Source organism: Pinus tabuliformis, chromosome X (assembly GCF_031772625.1).
Source record: "Pinus tabuliformis cultivar Carrire ecotype Pingquan chromosome X, CPIR1, whole genome shotgun sequence".
Taxonomy (NCBI): domain Eukaryota; kingdom Viridiplantae; phylum Streptophyta; class Pinopsida; order Pinales; family Pinaceae; genus Pinus; species Pinus tabuliformis.
The window spans coordinates 1519921650-1519941245 of NC_142308.1; the positions used below are offsets into that span (position 1 = coordinate 1519921650).

At 38.0% G+C, this 19596-nt stretch overlaps 1 protein-coding gene across 4 annotated transcripts in view; it reads right to left on the reverse strand.

Annotated features, from left to right (window-relative positions):
- The window catches only part of LOC149145831 (lysophospholipid acyltransferase LPEAT2-like), a 412491-nt gene that overhangs the window by 299773 nt on the left and 93122 nt on the right, over positions 1–19596 (reverse strand). For 2 of the 4 annotated variants that reach the window (XM_089449181.1, XM_089449180.1), the window contains exons 6-7: positions 5499–5567; positions 2544–2639 (exon numbers count right to left, since the gene is read on the reverse strand). In XM_089449181.1, coding sequence (XP_089305307.1) covers positions 2544–2639; positions 5499–5567 — 165 coding nt within the window. The remainder of the gene's footprint in view (positions 1–2543; positions 2640–5498; positions 5568–19596) is intronic. The other 2 variants (XM_089449183.1, XM_089449182.1) reach the window with 1 other exon arrangement.

The following is a 19596-nucleotide window of genomic DNA, read 5'->3' on the forward strand; positions in this document are numbered from 1 at the left end:
CACTGTTCCAAACCCAAGTTACCCAACCAAATGGAAAAAACAATGAAAAAAACATAAACAATGTTTAAAAACAATGAAAACAAAAAAAAAAAAAAAAATTGGTTCCCATAGTCATACCAAGTTACCCAACCAAAAACAATGAAGAAATACAAAAACAATCTTTAAAAACAATGAAAACGAAAAAAAAAAATGGTGCCCATACCAAGTTACCCAACCAAAAACAATGAAAAAAATACAAAAACAATGTTTTTAAACAATGAAAACAAAAAAAAATTAATCCACATACCGTTTCTATGGAGAAATCGGTGGTCTCCTCTTGATTTTCTCCTCTAAGCACTTAGAATTAGCTTCAAACCCTCTCCAGCTTGGTCTCCCAGTTCTCCTCTGCCCTCCGCGCACGACTGTCCAAATGAACTCATAAAAAAAACCAAAAAAACGTTATAAAACCCCGCAGCCGCAAAGCCCTACAATTATTTCAATTTTTATCGCGATAATTTCAAAAAAATCGGCCAAAAAAAATTTCCGGCAATAATTTCCTATAATAATCGCGATAAAATCGGGACAGCAAAAAAGAGATCCACTCACTCCCAGAAAGTATATGGAACTTGTAGACTAGCAAACTAGCAATGGTTGAGGCCACACAACATGTCATGAACAGTATATTGACAGACTGTTACATGCACTAGTGGAAATAATTAGTAGGATTTTATAACTGAAATCCATAATTTGGCATCTTGAGATTTCACAGAAGAATTGAAAATGTCCAATGCAAAACCTCAACTGTAGGAGGTAAATATATATTTATGAACCCTAAGTCTCAGAACAAGCATTCAAGTTCTGACAGGTTACAACATCATGCAATGCATCTTGCACATAAAGATCAACATCAAATCCCAACCCTTTCCTTGAAATGGATCTACATCCTTATCATCTGAATAATTCAACTCTACATGATGATCAGCCTGTCATCCTCCTTGAAATATTCCTTAAAATCTAAAAATTCCCAGATAGTTACAATGGTAAATGAAACTGTACACTGTTTGAGAACATGTTATAGTCTATGTATCTACTGTTCTAAGAGTAGTCTTCACCTAGAGGTGGATAAGATTGATCCAATTAAATTGTTAATGACACAGCCATCCTTTATACACAAATTTATCTGACAATTAAATATATGCTATATACTATTATCTCTACATTCTCTAGAAACTTTCCCAGAGCATTCCAGCTAGCAATATAAAAATTGAAAATTAAAATTTCAATGTCTCAACCTTTCCTACTCACATTATCATGTGCAATAGGACATAGATAATTAATAACTTAGTTATCAATGTTATCAGAACCGAACCAGTGATCGAACCGAAAAACCATGTGGACCGGGAACCGGTCAGAACTGGACCGGAACAGTAAAAACCCGGAAAAAACACAGATTACCAAAAACACAAAATATTCATATTTTAAAGAAAAACATATGCATTCATGTGCATCCATATGAATCCAAACCATTTATACACAAATATGCAAAAGTTCTCATTTACATAGCATGTAAGGGTGCACATAACCAAAATAGCACCGAGTGCAATCCATCTCTGAACCAAAAATACATGAACAAATAGGCTCTAGATGGCCTCTAGCATCCAAAAAAAATCATGCTACAACAAATGCCTACATGTCATCAAAATCATTGCCTATATTGGGGACAGAGCAAAATCTCCAGAATTAGTGTGAGAAAATTCTCAATTATCTTCTCTGAGTGGATTGCCGTTTTTTTGTAGGGCATCCAAATTGTATTCAGATATTTACTGCCAATAATAAGAATCCTCAGATCTGCTACACCGGTTTTCCCACATTCGGCTTTTCCGGGGACGATTGTCCAAAAAAAAGTGTGTCAATGTGATTGTTCATACGCTGATGTTTCTCTTGCCTTTTAATTTTCAGTTCATAATTTGTGAAGTCTGCAACTGAATTTATTTTGGTATTCACTGAAGCTTTAGTGAATAACTTATTATAAATAAGTAGGAAAAATAAATCAATTATTGCAGCAAATTTTCAAAGTAACTAGTCTATCAATAGCCATTAAATCTTTGATCAACCAATCGCCTAGGGAACAAATTCATTTACTAGCATAAAATTAGATATTACACATGATGCAATTTATTGGTTAAAAAACAGAAAAGTACAGACTATTATCAATATTTTAAAACAAAATTTGTGCATGCTTAGAGCTTTCTAGCAATATCTAACAACTAATTACAGACAATAAACACATGTTCTCTCAAAATCCAACAATAGATAATTAAAGTTGAAATATTGGAAAATAATTAGTGCAGGAATAAAAAATGCTTAAAAGAAAACCTTCAGAAACAGAAAAGGTAATTGAATAGTCAAACATCATTGCAATAATAGTCATTGCCATTCGTTGTACTTTTCCCATCAAAAGCTTATGAAAAAACAAAAAACAAGTATGATGAAGTGATCCTGACTCCTAACATCCCCTAGTGACAAATTTTCTTCATATGCGTATAATAAGAAGTTGTTCTCACCAATCCTAGATGTGATGCTCTTGAAGCAAGAACTAAATCACCATATGAATGTTCTGTTTGTACAACATTAATTGCCTTTGCCATAGCATATCCAACCTGCAACGTGGGTAAGAAACTCGTGTACATAAAAAGGGTAGTAAGCAAAAATATGTCAGAAAAATTTGTTGGCAATAGTGAGAGGCAACATTATTTACCAAAACTTCTAATACAGAGATATGTGTAGACTACACATTTAATTTGAAATGTAGCCAGAGGACAAAGAAGAAACAAGATATATTGCTAATAGTAATACACAATGGAAGACAACGTAGATAAACTAACAAAACACTTGAAATTTGACACATGCAATTGTCAAGCATAGAACAACTCAACCAACAACTCTACAATTTCACACATTCCTAGTATAGATAAAACATACATTAATGTTAAAAAATAATTCACAAATACATTGATTAAATAATATTTGTTCACAAGGAAGAATGGTACTACGTAAAATATATAGGTGCACAAGACAGTGGTACTTTTCAGTCTTAAAGCTAACAAAAGATGAGAAACATTTAAGTGTGATTCTATCACAATTATTCATACACAATTCTAGATGCAAAAAAGACGCAAGGAAAAGAAAAAGACGGTTAGTTCAGATCATTCCATTGTATAATGTCTTATTACATACACTCAAACACAATATATATTGCTAATAGTATATATTGCTAATAGTATATATTCAGATCATATATTGCTAATAGTAATACACAATGGAAGACAACGTAGATAAACTAACAAAACACTTGAAATTTGACACATGCAATTGTCAAGCATAGAACAACTCAACCAACAACTCTACAATTTCACACATTCCTAGTATAGATAAAACATACATTAATGTTAAAAAATAATTCACAAATACATTGATTAAATAATATTTGTTCACAAGGAAGAATGGTACTACGTAAAATATATAGGTGCACAAGACAGTGGTACTTTTCAGTCTTAAAGCTAACAAAAGATGAGAAACATTTAAGTGTGATTCTATCACAATTATTCATACACAATTCTAGATGCAAAAAAGACGCAAGGAAAAGAAAAAGACGGTTAGTTCAGATCATTCCATTGTATAATGTCTTATTACATACACTCAAACACAAGGCAACAAACATACATTATGATACGTTATGTAACCTCCAAGTCATAACTTCTATCACCTAATCAAGTGACCTTAAGTCATTATTACATCAGAAGTCAACATTACATTATAACTTTATCGCAACATAAAGTCACTTTATAATAAAGTGCTCCTAACATAAAATCCAAAATAAACCAATTCCACGATTGGCAAACCCAAATATTATGGCATTAAGGTATTAAGCACAGAACAAACTAGAAATTGGAGGCAGAAGCATTCAATACAAAGGGACAGAGTAATTATCCCCCTGGTGACATTAGTACCTAACTACCTCGCGTAGTGGAGGCAAGCGCTCATCGTTGAAGGATGCAATAGCATCAGCATATGAAACATGGTCATCATGTAGTGTTGGAGATCAGACAGGTGGAAGCAGGCATATAAACTTATGGAAGAATATAAGGCAAGTGAGAGAAGCATTGCTCAACCCAAGATCCCAACAACAAGCGTGCGCTCTCCTCTGTCATCTCACACTGTAATAGAAAACATCCTTCGCATGATGGTAATGGATTTCAATATTCAATTACAGTATGGAGATCAATGCAGTATTAAAGGAGTAGTTACAATTCATAAATGGAGGAAAGCAGGCAATGGAAGATATATAAAGATGGGACTCTTCACTATTGTTTTCTTCTTGAGATGACACATTCAATTATGTTGTTGTAAGATCTTTTTTGTCAATGAATTCTTTAAGACTTTCAAGGTACAAAAGCCATTCTCTATCTTGGCGTCATACTAGGTGTGATTCTGTCATGCTCTCTCTACTAATTGCCTCATTCTCAAGATGCCCAGAGTCTCTTGATTTATCTCTTCAACAAAACCCTGTTTACCACTCACTTCATCCATCTCCTCAAGACTTTTTGAATAGTAAATCCATCCATCATAGTTTTCTGGCTCACAGGAGGGAGAAGGAGCATAAACCTCTTCATAGAGACCTTACTCTTCACTGATTTCCCCAGTGGAATGTAAATGACTGGGGCCTTCTTCTATAAGTTTTAGCATCAAATATAGCCTCTTTATCTCTCAGACAAAGGAAGCCAATTTCCTGAATCATGATCCCACCTTGCACAAAATGCTTCTGGAATTTTTTGCTCACTTAGCAACGTTAGCAGTTGAACCATTTCACCCAGCATCCTTGTCTGTTTTAGAGTCCACATCTAAGCCAGAAAGATACCCATCAGCAAAGCTGTCATAATGGAAACAACCTCCATGAAAGTGTGTATCAACTATGTACCTCTAGTCCATCACATGCTTTTCCATGTGTGATCAAAATTACAAGTGTTAAGACCTCAAAAAAATGAGGGTTAACACCCTGAAACACTAAAATGGCCAAAACATGGATTCTAATGTGGGGACTGGTCCCTATGAAACATTTGTTTACCTGTTTGTCATTCTGTGACCTTTTCATATGTATACAGTGACCAGCAGGTATGTTGGGCAATACATATGGAGAATAAATCCTATAACAATCTTTATAATCCAAACCCAGCCTAAAACATTAGAATCAACTGATCCAACAGAAACACAAAGTAAAACTCTCCTACAAAGGGAAAATAATATATAACTTTAGTTTACAGAATTGAAAGCATAAACTAAGGCATAACAAGCTAAAGGCTCAGACATAAAAGGTCTAGCACACTAATCATTATTCAATTGCCATGCATGCATTGTATAAATATCAAATGAGCATACATTGAATTCTTTTCCACACTGTCTATAAGAATACACAATCTAAAAACAAGATAGAATAGTCTAAGATCGATTCTAATGATTACCTTCCTAGCATAAAAGGTTGGATTTCCCATTTTACTTTCTGCAGGAAAAATGACTGGAAGATACTCCACCTGTTTCACAGAAGCCATTTAGCATATGCAACCAAGGAATCAAAAATGTCCCAGATGAACATCTTTCTATACATTCACATGATAATAGTTAATCGCGTTAGTAAGATATAGCCATTTGAATCACATTAAAGACAAAATAATAATCTAGACGTATGCATCCATAAAATTCCTGGTCGTATTTTTCATGAGTTTAAAGAAGAGTCGTCAAAACATTAAATTTGCACTTAACTATCAGTTAACATATACATACTTGAGTTTCGTTAACTACGAAATTAGCACTCATCAAACAATTTATTTACAAGTCCTCACAAAGGAAGCTTTTTAACAAAACAACTACTAGAGGAAACACATCTAAGATGCAAGTTCAACGGTATAGGGACAACATAAACTAATCCAAACATTCTTATCTGCACCCTTATTGTTTAATAAACCAAGTCAATTTTTTTAATAAAAACAAAATATTTTTTTCTATTGTATAATCTTGTATCTAACATTTAATATATAGATATTGTTCAAATCTTAAGAAAAAAGTAGGTCTATGGCTAAGTATTCAGAAACCCTAATCCAATCATCAAGCTACCAAATTTGTAAGTCATTAATATAAATCACAAGAAAGATGTTTATGTTAAATATTGTAGCTCGGACAGGTGTTCTAGCCTCAAGAGGTGTCACTAGGGCTAGGAACACAGAGAAATGAATTATCTCCAAACCCATGTAATTTTTCCTAAGTTTCACCTAGGGAAAATGTCTTAATTAAGTTAATTAATGATTTTTAAATATTTCCCAAGTTAAAACTTAGGAAAATTGGTTAATTAATTGGCATTAGTTGAGATAAGGTCGATTTGCCTCTAGAAGCTTCTTGAAAGTTTCTAAGATGATCTTAGCCATTGATTGAGACAATATAACTTCTAATCTCAGTTGTTCATTTGTGAATGAGAGATTATAAAGGGAAATTGATGGGCAGCATTGGAGCACATTGAGTTGAGTATTGTTGGGTGAGTTTTCAGTGAGACACCAAGAGGGTTTCAGCAGTAGTAATTGAGAAAAAAATGCAGGGTTTATTCTTCATCCAAGAGACTTCTAGCTTCTAAGTTTTAGGGGGAGGTTTTGCTAGTTGAGTTCTTTTCTACAAGAGGCCAAATTTTTTTATAGGGAGGTCGTGAGCTTCAAAAGGAGGTCGAGTTGATTAGAGAAGCCACACGTGTGGAAACTGAAACTTCTCTAGGAGACCATGTGAGTGCAGAGGGAGATCCAGAGGCCAGTTTCTACCTAGGGCGTGTCAATTTTAGAAGGCCACACGTGAGACCATACAAGGCTGTGCCGGAAACAAGGTTTCTCTCTAGAGGGACGAGTAGATTTGTAATGGGAGACCATGAGGTTTCTCAATTCATTTTGATTAACTGAGGTGAAGATCAATTTTGTCGGAGATTTTCCAGTGTTAAGCAAGTAGTAAATGTAATTTCTCATTAGCAGATTTGCTAAAGATTTTAATAATAAAACCCTCATCCTAAAAATTAGTTTTCCCCATCTTGGGATTTTTCTAGGGACATTTGTCAAAATATATGTGGTATTTGTGTGACTGTTTTCTCTTATATTCCGTTGCATTTTAATTTAGTGAATGGTGGTGTTCATGTTTTTATATTCATCATTTTCAGTTGAAAAGTTAATTTTGTTGTGCATAAGTAATCAGAAAATTTTACTGTGTTAATAGCACCTTTTGGGTAGTATAAATTTCACATGGTATCAAAGCTTCTACAGCACTTCGGTGTTTCTTTATCTTAGCGCTAGGGTTTCGAAAGAGAAATCAAGGTTTTCATCACATAGGTCGATTTTCTTCAGATCTATAGGGGTTCATTGTTCAAGGCTTTCAGAAATGGCTTCAGCGGGTTTGAGGGATCAAGGTAGACTTGATGGTGCATCAAACTTTGGTATCTGGAAATCTAGGATACTTTTGTTGCTGGAGGAGCATGGATTAAAGAAGGATGCAAGATCTAATGCTATCGTACCGACAGATCCAACACAATTAGTGACCTACATCAAGGAGGATTCCAAAGCTAGGCGTATTATCCAAGACAGGGTCAAAGATCATATCGTACCTCATATTGCAGAGTTGGATACGTGTAAGAAGTGTTGATTTTCTAAGTGCAAGAGAAACTAGCACAATATTTTGAAAAATTGAAAATTACTTTTGATGTTGATCTTCTTTCAATTATTCCAATATATCATTCAGCAATTATACTTGAAAAATTCAACCATACGAGAACAATAGAACAATAGAGATCACAATGCACAGAGAAAAGACAATATTTACCTTGGGAAAACCCACCAAGCGGAAAACCCCAACAACCTTTTCAATAGAGAAATTATTGTGTTCAACAAGAGACACACCTAGACCTTCTAGTCATTAATTAGGTCACACCTAGTCAAACCCTCCAAGTTAAGCCACCCAACTTGATCCAGCACTTCGGTCTGCTTCAGTGTTCCACGGGGACGCATCTCACAGGGTAGGGTGCGCGCACCCCACGCACCCGGGACGGGGGGACGTCAGGGGAAACATTTCCCCACATCCCCCTTTCGGGGAGACGTGGGGAGACACAGGGGGGACGTTTCCCCACTGTAGGGGATGTGACTCCCCAAAAGGGGGACACTGGGCATCCCCCGTCAAAATGGGCTATGCGTCCCCCCTTAAATTTTCTTGTAAACAATGATTTATGAAAGGGGAAACCTAGTATTTTACCATATTTCCCTACTAATGTTATGCAATTCATGGTAATGTTAGATTCTTAAATTAAAAGTGACATTCTCCTTTATCTTTCATTTTCATCCTTTTACTTAAATTTTTAACATTACCATGAAATGACTCAGGATGTTTGAGGGAGGTTCCGACTCCTCACAACAACTTGTGAAGCCAAATGGCCTCACAACTAGCCTGACTAGCAGCCATATACTCAGCCTCAGAAGAGCTCAAAGCAACTGACTTTTTCTTTCGACTGAACCACAACACAACTACCGAACCCAATCCGAAGCAACACCCTGAAGTGCTTTTCCTGTCAGAAGCACAGCCTGCCCAATCTAAATCTGTGTAATCTGCCAACCTCACTCCATCTCCCCGCCTATAGTCCAAACCATAATCAACAGTCCCCTACACATAGCGAAAAATGTGCTTTGCAGCTACCCATTGCACCTTCTTGGGCTCAACCATGAACTAGATAAGTGTGTTCACTGCAAAGCATATATCTGACGTAGTGTTGACCAAATACATCAAGGACCCAATAAGCTAGCTATACAAAGTGGGATCCACCAAACTAAAATCTGAAGCATGAAGCTTCTTCCAATAGGTGATCATAGGTATAGACATGGGTCTACAGTCTGCCATGTGAAATCTGCTCAACACATCCAAAGCGTACTGCCCCGCCCCAGAAAGATATGCCCCTCCTCCTGCCACACCTCAAGCCCCAAAAAATAATGCATCAGCCCAATGTCCTTCATCTCGAACTCCATAGCAAGATCCTCCTTGCAACCACTAATCAATCTCTTTGCCCCAGTAATGAACAAGTCATCAACATACAACACAAGAATGAGCGAATCATCCCCTGCAACAATGTAGTATAGGTTCGGATCTGCATCACTCTTCGTGAAACCCATCTGTTTCAAGTAAGTATCAATCCTCGAATTCCAAACTCTCGGAGCTTGCTTAAGTCCTTAGAGTGCTCGCCTCAACCTGCATACATGGGTCTCCCGCCCAAGTACCTCAAAGCCCTGTCGCTGCTCAACATACACCTCCTCCTCTATAACTTTGTTCAGAGATGCGGCCTTCACATCCATCTAATGGATCTGCCAACCCATTTCTGTAGCAATAGGAATAAGGGACCGGATAGAAGTGTACCAAGCTACGGGAGCGAAAGTCTCATCATAGTCAACTCCCTCTATTTGTGAGAACCCTCTAGCCACAAACCTCGCCTTGAACTTCTCAACGCTGCCATCTGCAGCATGATTGATCTTGTAGGGCCACCTGGAAGTCACAACTGACTTGCCCTCGAGCCTAGGCACCACTTCCCAAACATTGTTCTTAATGATAGAGGCATACTCCTCCACCATAGCCTCTCTCCATACCTCCTGGCTGGCAGCCTCCTCATAGATAGTACGCTCAGAGTCAACAATGTTCGTAGCCTTGGCTACATAACTGCAAAATCGCTCAGGTGGCACACTCTCCCTATTCACGCTCTTCGGAGGACCAATGGACTCAACTTCCTTCAACGTGTCTTGAACCCACTTGGGCCTCCTCTTCCCTGAAGAAGCTTACCCATAGGGAACCTCATCCTCTGCCCCCCAGTCTGGTGAACCTGAAGGTCTGCCAACTAACCCTGGTGTGTTTGTACCAGCACCTGTCCTCGAAGAACCTGTACTGGCACCTGTGCCTATGTTAGCTGAAGTGCCATGTGAACTCTGTACCAGTGGACTCCCTAAAGACGTGCTCAGTGAACTCGCCACTCATGCCCCAGATGTCACTAACACTAAAGTACCTCCTGTACTAGTCAATCCAGAACCCTGAGGTCCTGCTCCCTGTACCTGACCTCCCTGTTGAGGAGAAGTCTGTGACTCTCTCTCATCATACTCCTGTGATCTCCGATAGGCCCTCTCCTCCTCGAACTTCACATCCCTCCTAATCACTACTGTTCATTTAGAAGGAATGAAGATCCGATAGGCCTTCGAAGTCTCATTGTAACCCATAAAGATACCCTTCTTTGCCATGGGTTCCAGCTTTGTCTTCTGCCTTGGGGATATAAGAATATGTGAGACATCCAAAGATACGAAGATGTGCCACATGAGGCTTCTCTCCAGTGAAACCCTCCTCCGAAGTCATATTCCCCAATACTCTGTGAGGACTCCTGTTCTGAAGATAAACAATAGTATTGCAGGCCTCAGCCCACAAAAAACAAAGGCAACCCTTGATCATGAATCATCGCTCTAGCAGCCCCAACAATAGCTATGTTCTTCCTTTCAGACACCCCATTCTGTTGGAACTTGGGGGTTCTAAGGAACTGTGAACTCTCTCCTAATGCCCTGTTGTGCATAGAAGTCAAAAAACCCACCATTAGTGTACTCATCACCATTGCCTGACCTCAAGACCCGAATCTGCCTACCTGTCTTCTTTTCCACAAGAGCTTTGAACTCTTTAAAGTGACTGAAGACCTCACCCTTGGTCTTCAGGAAATATATCCAAGTCCTCCTAGACTAGTCATCGATAAATATAACATAATACTCATAACCACCCAAACACACATGAGACATACGGCCACCAACATCAGTATGGATCAAGTCTAGTATACCTGTAGATTTGTTGTCGCTCACTGGGAATGGTAACTTGGTGTACTTGCCCAAAGCACACTCTCTGCAGACCTCATAATGATCAACACTGAAATCAAGAACTCCAGTAGTGATCTCCCTCAGTATTCTCAAAGCTCCATGATGCATATGCGCCATCCTCCAATGCCATAACTCGCACAAGTCTTTACTGTTGGTGGTATTGGTGTGAGTGCTACCAGATGTGCTACTCACCAATGCTCCTGCCGATTGAAAACTGAACCTGTATAGTTTCCCAAAGCGGACTCCAATCACTTTGACCGAAGTGATGGAAGCTCCCCTGGGATGCATCAATACCTGCCCTCCTGAGAAAGTGACGTCAAACCCTTTCTCCTCCATAGAAGACACTGAAATCAAGTTCTTCTTCATCCCTGGAACATACAAAACATCCATGACCTTCAAAGGAGGCAAAGACTCCCTCTCAAAGGTCACAGTCCCCACACCAACAGCTCTCACAGTGCGATCATCTCCTAGTACAATCTCAATATCAAGTGCCCTCTCTGCAAGCTCTGAAAAGAACTCTCGTGCACCTGTCATATGGCGGGAAGCCCCGTTGTCTATGTACCACACATCAGATGATGTACTCCTACTAAATGTAGAAGTAATAAATGCAAAGTCTTGGTCAAACTGTGAAGCAAACTGCTCCACCTCTGCTGAAGCTGCAGTACCCTTCTTCCCCTTGTTCTTCCTCTCAGGACACATAGCAGCATAGTGTCCCATCTTCTGACATGCCCAACATTTGACTTTGGACATATCCGTATCTTTCTTCTTCTCCTCCTCCTTTCCCTTAGCCCCATCTGATGAGGCCCCTTTCTTGGCCTTCCCTTTGTTCTTCCCCCTAACTGTCAAGGCTACATCCTCCTCATTTGCTATCTTCACCCCACCACTGCCAGTCTTCTGTATCTCATGCTGCACAATCATCCCAAAATCTATCCCAATTGGGAAGATTCTCCCTAGAGGCAACAGCATCTCCAAAGACCTCCCAAGACTTAGGAAGTCTCGCTACAGCTATCCTGACTAACTCTGTGGGTGCAACTGTCTCACCAATAGCAGTCAAATCATCACGTACCTGTTTGACCCTGCCAAGATAATGATCTACACTTTCAGCCTTTGTCATATTGATGTTCTTCAATTGTTCTTTGAGTACCATCTTTCTGCTCTCATTGGTACTCTGATAGAGAGTGGTTGGAGTTGTCCACATCTAATATGCATATGTGTTTCCTCTCACCTGAGGAACCACGTGATCCTTCAGACTGTCCATCAAAATCGTTTTTGCCTCTGCATTATTTTTTGTGAATTCATCAAGTTCATCTACAGCAGTAGGAGGTACAAACACTTGTCGCACTATGTCCCAAATTGTTGCCTCCTCAAACACTATCTGAATTATGTCCTTCCAAACGGCATAGTTGGATATCCCATCCAGTCTGTCCTCTATCCTTAAGAACATGGCCATGACTGTTGTCCAAAATTTACAAAACCAAAAAAATGGAGAAATGAACTTTCCAGCACACCTTGTTGTCCCAAAAGTTCAGTCTGTGTGAAATTTCACCTTGCTATCCCAAAATATCAATTTGTTGTCCAAAAATTCAGTTTGTTGTCCAAACCACTATTTGTTGTCCCAAACTACTGTCTGTTGTTCAAACTGCAATTTTCAGCCTGTAGCTCTAATACCATGTTGAAATTTGATGACTAAAAAAAGTTTCCAACAATCCCAACCCGGTTTTAATTTCACCTTATCACTCCCATTCAGTTAAATGCCCTTTCCCATAAACATACATTCAACATATAGAATTCTGGAAATGAAATTTTCGGATTAAAACACATGGGACTATCAAAACATGCTAAAAATAAATATGGACATGACCAGATCAGCAACACACATAAAAATACACACAGAGTTTTGGTCAACTTAGACCCAAGCAAAACCCCTTCAAATTTCTCCGAGGAAAACCTGTTAGAGAACTCTTCAAATTTATTGATCTTTCAAGTTCAGGAAAAAACATTTGCAGAGAAAATAAAACAACAAAATACAACTTATCTCTTCAACGCAAAACTCCTTGAAAACCGTGCCCACTTTGCCTTAATTTTTGTGGCCACTTGAAGCTGAAAATATGTACTATACGGATACGACTGTTTGGATTTCCATACCGTTGTACAAACTGTACGGATTCTTTTCCCAAAAAAAAAATCAAAAACTTCTCTCGAACGACGTGCAGCTCACAGTATTCAATGTTGTTCGTACTGTACCTTTTATTGTCTTCTAAACCTTGATTTCCATGCCTAGCTTTGCGCAGAAATCACTCCTTCAACTTGCTGCAACAAATTTCTCCTTCAGAACTTTTCTCCAGCTCTAAGCCACCTTTCTCCAATCTACTCATGAAGAATGAATGTAGTCTCTCTTTTTTCCCCATTTTGTTTCCCTAAATGGCTTTTGGGCAACCCTAAGATCTAATGGCTCAAATTCATTCAGATCAAGGAATGAGAATAAATGTGCATTTAATTCTCACTTTCTATTTTTTAACTCACCCATTAAATAAAATACCCACATTGTACTTTATGTTTAAAGTCACTTTTCACTTTTTAATTTAACATTGACTTTACCACTTATAAAGTCACTTTCACTTTATAAAGTCACACTTAGGAAAAATATTATTTTGGACACTTTTCCCTAGGTAGAGACTAACCCATGGGAAACCACTTGTCCAAGGTACATTAAAAATCGACACTCTTCCTATCATCAACACTTCCTGCCCAGTCAGCATCTGTATATCCCTGAAGTTGTATATCCTTGTTTGCGATATATCTCAAGCCATAGTTCAAAGTATCAGGTAAATATCTCAAAATGTGCTTTGTTGCAATCTAATGTTCATGACTCAGTTCCACCTGGAACTAGCTCAATGTGTTTACTGCAAAGCAAACGCTCGGCCTAGTGTTAACCAAATACATCAATAAGTCAATCAATCACCAGTACATAGATGGATCTACCAATTCAAATTTGGAGCCTCTCAACTTTTTCAAGTTAGTCATTATGGGAGTAGCCACGGATTTACATTTCATCATGCCAAATTTCTGAAGAATCTCAATAACATACTTTCATTGACCAAGGAAGGCTTTGCCAGGTTTTTGCCTACTTAGAGTCCCAAAATAACGCATCAAACCAAGATCCTTAATATCAAATTCAGAGGCTCAGCACCTATCAAAAACAAATCATCAAACTATAGCAATAGGATCATAGGTGCATTCTTCACAACCTTAAAATAGAGGTTTGCGTCGACATCAGTCATGGTAAATCCCAGTCTCATTAGATAGCTATCAATTGAAGCATACCAAGCTCTTGGAGCTTTCTTGAGTCCATACAAGGCCTTCTTTAACCTACAGAAATGAGATTCCTTTTCATGCCCTTCAATGCCTTCAGGTTGCTCTGTGTACACCTCTTCCTCAATCACACCATTGAGGAAAGCAGTCATCACATCCATCTGACATAAATTCCATCCCAACAAAGCAACAAAAGAAATAATAGATCTAATGGAGGTGTAAATTGCAACTGGAGCAAAGGTCTCATCATAATCTTCTCCCTCTTTCTGGAAGAACCCTCTAGCCACGAATTGCGTCTTGTATTTGTTAATACTTCCATCTGCAGCATGTTTGATCTTGTATATCCACATGGAAGTCACTATTGACTTCCCTTCTTGCCTCGACACAATCTCCCAGTCATCATTCTTCATGATGGATTGATATTCTTCATTCATGGCCTCCTTCCATACTTGCTAGCTAATCGCTTCTTCATAAGTGGAGATCTTGCATCAATAAGGTTGGTAATAAGAGCTACATAGCTAGAAAACCTTTTAGGTTTCTTAATTTCTCTGGATGTGCCATCAAAAGTTGCATGTCCTTTTGCTTCTTCCAATGTAGATCTAAGCCATGTTGATGTTTTTCTGATCTTTGGGACAACAACTAGTTTCACTAGTTCACAAGGCCCTTCTGGTTCTTTAGGACATTCTGTAGAACTCAAAGCCTCATGCTTTACTTCATCATGTTGATTTATGGTAGCATCGGATGTGCTCTAAGCCTCAAAATTTGCAGGGAGGCTAGGACACATGTATTTCACAATACCCAGAAATCGTTTTGGGAAATTCCACCCGGAGACGGTTTTATTAAAAAAATTAATTATTTTTAATGGGTGCCTAAGTCTAAACTTAGGAAATTAAAATAATTAAAAGGTACTAATTAAACTGAGGTGAAACTTCTAGAAGAAGACGAGGATCAAGTCAATATGATCTAAGCCATTGATTAAAATCTAATCTGGGTCGTTGATTACTCAACTGGAGGATTATAAGGACTTTGATGGGCATTTGGAAGACACGCCAGGCAGATACTCAGTTGCCCAAGTAAGATTGATTTTCTCACTGGTCGAATTTCGGCAAGAGAAAATCGTATCAGAGGGAGAGTTGCAGGTGAGAAAGAGGGAGGGAATCAGCATTTGTCGAGAGTGCAAGAGCAGAGAGAAGATGCGGAGCAGAGGAGGGGCAACGCAGAGGTAGTGACGTTGGGACTACGCAGTCACTGCGCAGAAGTTGACACAATGAGATGTAGAGAGGGAAACACGTCCTCTCCAAAGTCAAAATTTCACTGTGAAGCGTGAGAACATTGTTTGTAAAATTTCTCACAGAAATTCCTCTTCTATTTTTGTTGGTTGTATCCTGTACATGAGATTTTGTTGAAGATCAATAAAGAAATCCTCATCTGTTGCACCGGTTCTCCCACATTGGGTTATTTCGGGGACAATTGTCCAAAAATAACTGTCATTGTGATTATACTTGTGCTAATATCTTTCCTTGCATTTACTTTCCGCGGTATTTTTAATTGTGAAGGTTGCAATGGAATTTATTTCGATCTTTGTTGTAGAAACACTGTGAATAACTTATTTCTAAATTAATAAGTAGAAGAAATAATATCAGTCACTGCAGTTGGATTTCTATTCAGAAATTTTCCCACATCATAGGAATCCACAAAGACTTCCTTAGACTTCCAATATGCAACTTTCTCATCGAAAGTGACATCGGTCCTGAATTGTCACTCCTAGCTTTTTGTCGTCTATATGACTTTTCTCTGGTGGCTGCACACTTCCAATTGGCATGTCCTCAATTTTGTTCTACTTCTCTTTCTCCTGCCGCGACTAGGTGGGCCTATGCGATGACTATGCAGACCTGGCAGCGACTTGCATCTATCTAACCCACTAACTTTGTCTTGCTCCAAACCCAATCTCTGCCACAAACTCCTATCATTGTTGCTGCTGTCTCTTAAAATATTTTTGCTCATACAATTGCGGTCGAACTTGGCCCCAACGATGCAGTACAAACCTAGAACCTTATGATCGATTCTCAACTAAGATACCGGATTCGTCCAAAAGCCCTGTCGAATCGTGAATCCAGCGAATCCGACACGATTCTCTGCGGATTCGTGTCCAAACTTCAGGACACGTCGTGTCCTTTTTTGACACGTTGTGTCCTATAACGTGTCCCAAATTTGCAATGCGTGTCACGATTTTTGGGACGTGTCAAGCCAGAGTTTTCAGCATTCTTTTGTACTGTTCATAAGATTGGCGATTAATGAATTGATTATAAGTTGCCAGAAAAGAAAGGCCTATTCTAGTATCTTCCATATCCTAACTGTGTGAAATGGTGGTTTTATTCTTTGATTGATTGGATGATTTTCTAACGAAATATGGCCTCTGTCTTGAATGTAGTTGCATATTCAAGAGCCAAATTTGAACAGCCCTTGCTTCACTGAGATGCTAAATGCTGCTAAAGGAATGCTGCTGTAATAAATGGGATTTGGTTCATTGAGATTCCTTGCTTGAGATTTGGCATGGAGTTCAATATTTTAATATCAAAGCAAGCATTTGACGAAGTGGTTGCTTTCAGTTTTTCCTGAGTATAGATGTGAGATATATAACCCTAAGGTTTGGAGTCTGGACAACATTATATCTTTTCATCTTGAATCTGGTTTGCTTGGAGGGAACAACGTTATTTACAGAGAAAAAAGTGGTCAAATATTATTGTTGATATTTAGAGGTCAAACAAGCATGATGTGCCACCTTGATTGATTCAGTTTTTATCTGGTTCTTTTGAAAGGGTTGCACCATTTAAAAAAAATGGTGAAATCTAGTTGTAAGTTGTCTTTCAGTTATGAATTATGAATCATGATTTAAATTTTTAATAAATTTATCATTTATGTGACCAGTACCACTGACATTTATTTGAATTTTGTATGTACTATGCATGCTAATTAGTAATTACTAATAGGCATAGCTATAGATGAAGAATCAAGATCTATGTTTGAAATCAATAAATTTGTATCATTAATTAAAATTTGTGTAAGAAATATGATAATATCTAATTTTTAATATATATATATATATATATATATATATATATATATTTTGAAATATATATTATATATATATTTTTTTTAATAAAATAATATATAACGTGTCCTAAAGTGTCCTGTTCCGGGGGGTCAGCGTGTCCCGAATCCGACGCCACGAATCCCGAATCCTACGTGTCCCGAATCCCCGTGTCAGGTGACTTAGATTCTCAAAGATCTAGCTCTAATACCATGTTAGATTTCTTTAAACCTAGCCCCTGGAAAATTATTAACCTAGTAGATTGCAAATCTATTGAATAACTTACACAGACAAGTTCTTAACATTCAGCAGAAGAAAAAATAAAATAACTAATCTCATATTAATGACAGATTTTTCCCATTCAGAATTTTTCAAAAATAATCCAAACTTCTTGGGCTCCCGTCTTGGGATAATAGCCCAACTAAGGAATAATTTACAACCCTTGATCAAATCTGACTGATCAACCCTCCTTGGTTGATCTGAATCTCCTTGATGCCCTTCGTCAAACCTAACACTCACCGAGAAGAAAATCCCATTCTTGTGTTGTTGTAGTGTGTCATTCCCATCTCCCTAGCTTGGCTTTTATAACTTTACATAGATCTAAATCCCTAAACCTAATCTCCAAAGTGATTGACAGCCAAGATTAGATCTCGCCTCACTTGAGATCAAGGATTAAGATTAAAACTTATTTACTAAAATAATCTACTTTACTTTAGCTCAATGAGCCAACATAATAATATGTATTTTTTCCTAAGTTAGACTTAGGATAAGTTACATTAGCAACTTTCTCACACTAGAGTAGGTATCTAAGGAGACTATGTGTGATTTTTGCACGCCTAGACACATAGGCATGTGCAGAAGTACATGCCCAAACTACAAACATCAACATCTTACTCCCAATAGTCAGTCATTAAATTCAAAATTTTACTTTTATTTTATGTTTTAGTGTTAGAATAGGGTTTGTGGCAATCATACTTACATTTTTAGATATAACTAGGTTAGACCTCTACGATTATTGAGCATTTGTATGCTTAAAAATAGATCTTTATCATCATATGTTGCATCACTAAATTATTTTACAGCCCTTTTAAGGCTAGATGTCTTGCATTTTATGTTGATGATTGTAGCATCAAACACGTACTTCCGCACAGGTCTAGGTGTCTAGACATGTGGAAGTCATCCAAGACCCTCAACCTTAGTGATTTACTTTAACTAAAGGATTTATTATAGTATTTTTTATAAGAAAATTGAGTATAATTTAATGAAATACAAAGATTATTTGCATTAGTGAATTAGATGAATCCTAGACATTGATTTCAAGTGAGGTGAGATTTAATCTCAACCATTAATCACTTTGGAGATCAGAGTTATGGATTCAGTCAATAACTAAAGCTTATAAAAGCAAGGCTAGGTGAAGGAGAAAAACGCACAAGAGACATTCTTTTGAGTGATGAAAGACGGTGATTCAAGCAAATCTCAGCAAAGGTGAAGAAGGAATTTCATCTAAAGTCCAAAGAAGAGTGCAAGGAGCAGCAAAGAGAGAAAACCCAGCCACCAAAATTTTAAGGGTAGTTCTGGATAGTCATACAGCAAGAAAAGCCAACTAAGGAGCAGCTACACAGGAGCCAAATTGCAGGGCCATATAGTGGCTGAGTTGCTGGGCCATACAGTGGGCAAGGAGGTCATACATGCCGTATTTATCTGCATCCCATGCCAAAAGCTGCCACAGACACCCAGAACAGGGCCACAGGGCATACAACAGCCTCAATCAACAAGTTACAGGGTGCAGGCAGCGTAGGCAACCACTGGAAGCAGCAGGAAGGCATGGGCAGGTCAGTGTCAGGGCCGTACTGGCTGCAGAAACAGAGGTTTCCTCAGAGAGAGAAAAAAAAATTTGCTGTAATTGTTATTTTCTCAATGAGCAATTTACTTTCCTAGTTGAGAAAGCCCTTGTATGCTGAAGATTTAATTTATGAACAGCAGCAAATTCCATGTATTTGTGAGATTGATTTCATTTTGTTTCTGCTGAATTTATTTTATTTACATGTTAAAAGCCCTGCTATGCAGTTTATTCAGTAATCTGCAGTTTAATTTAATTTACAGCAAGGAATTACTAGGAAATATTTTCCCTATTTGTCGGGGTTGAAGAAAATTTAACATTTCAGGGCTGTTACATGTCATTTAATTTTCATATTTAATGAGTTAGTTAAACCCTACTTTAATTCTTATTTTCAGCCCTAGCTTTCATTGATTATCACT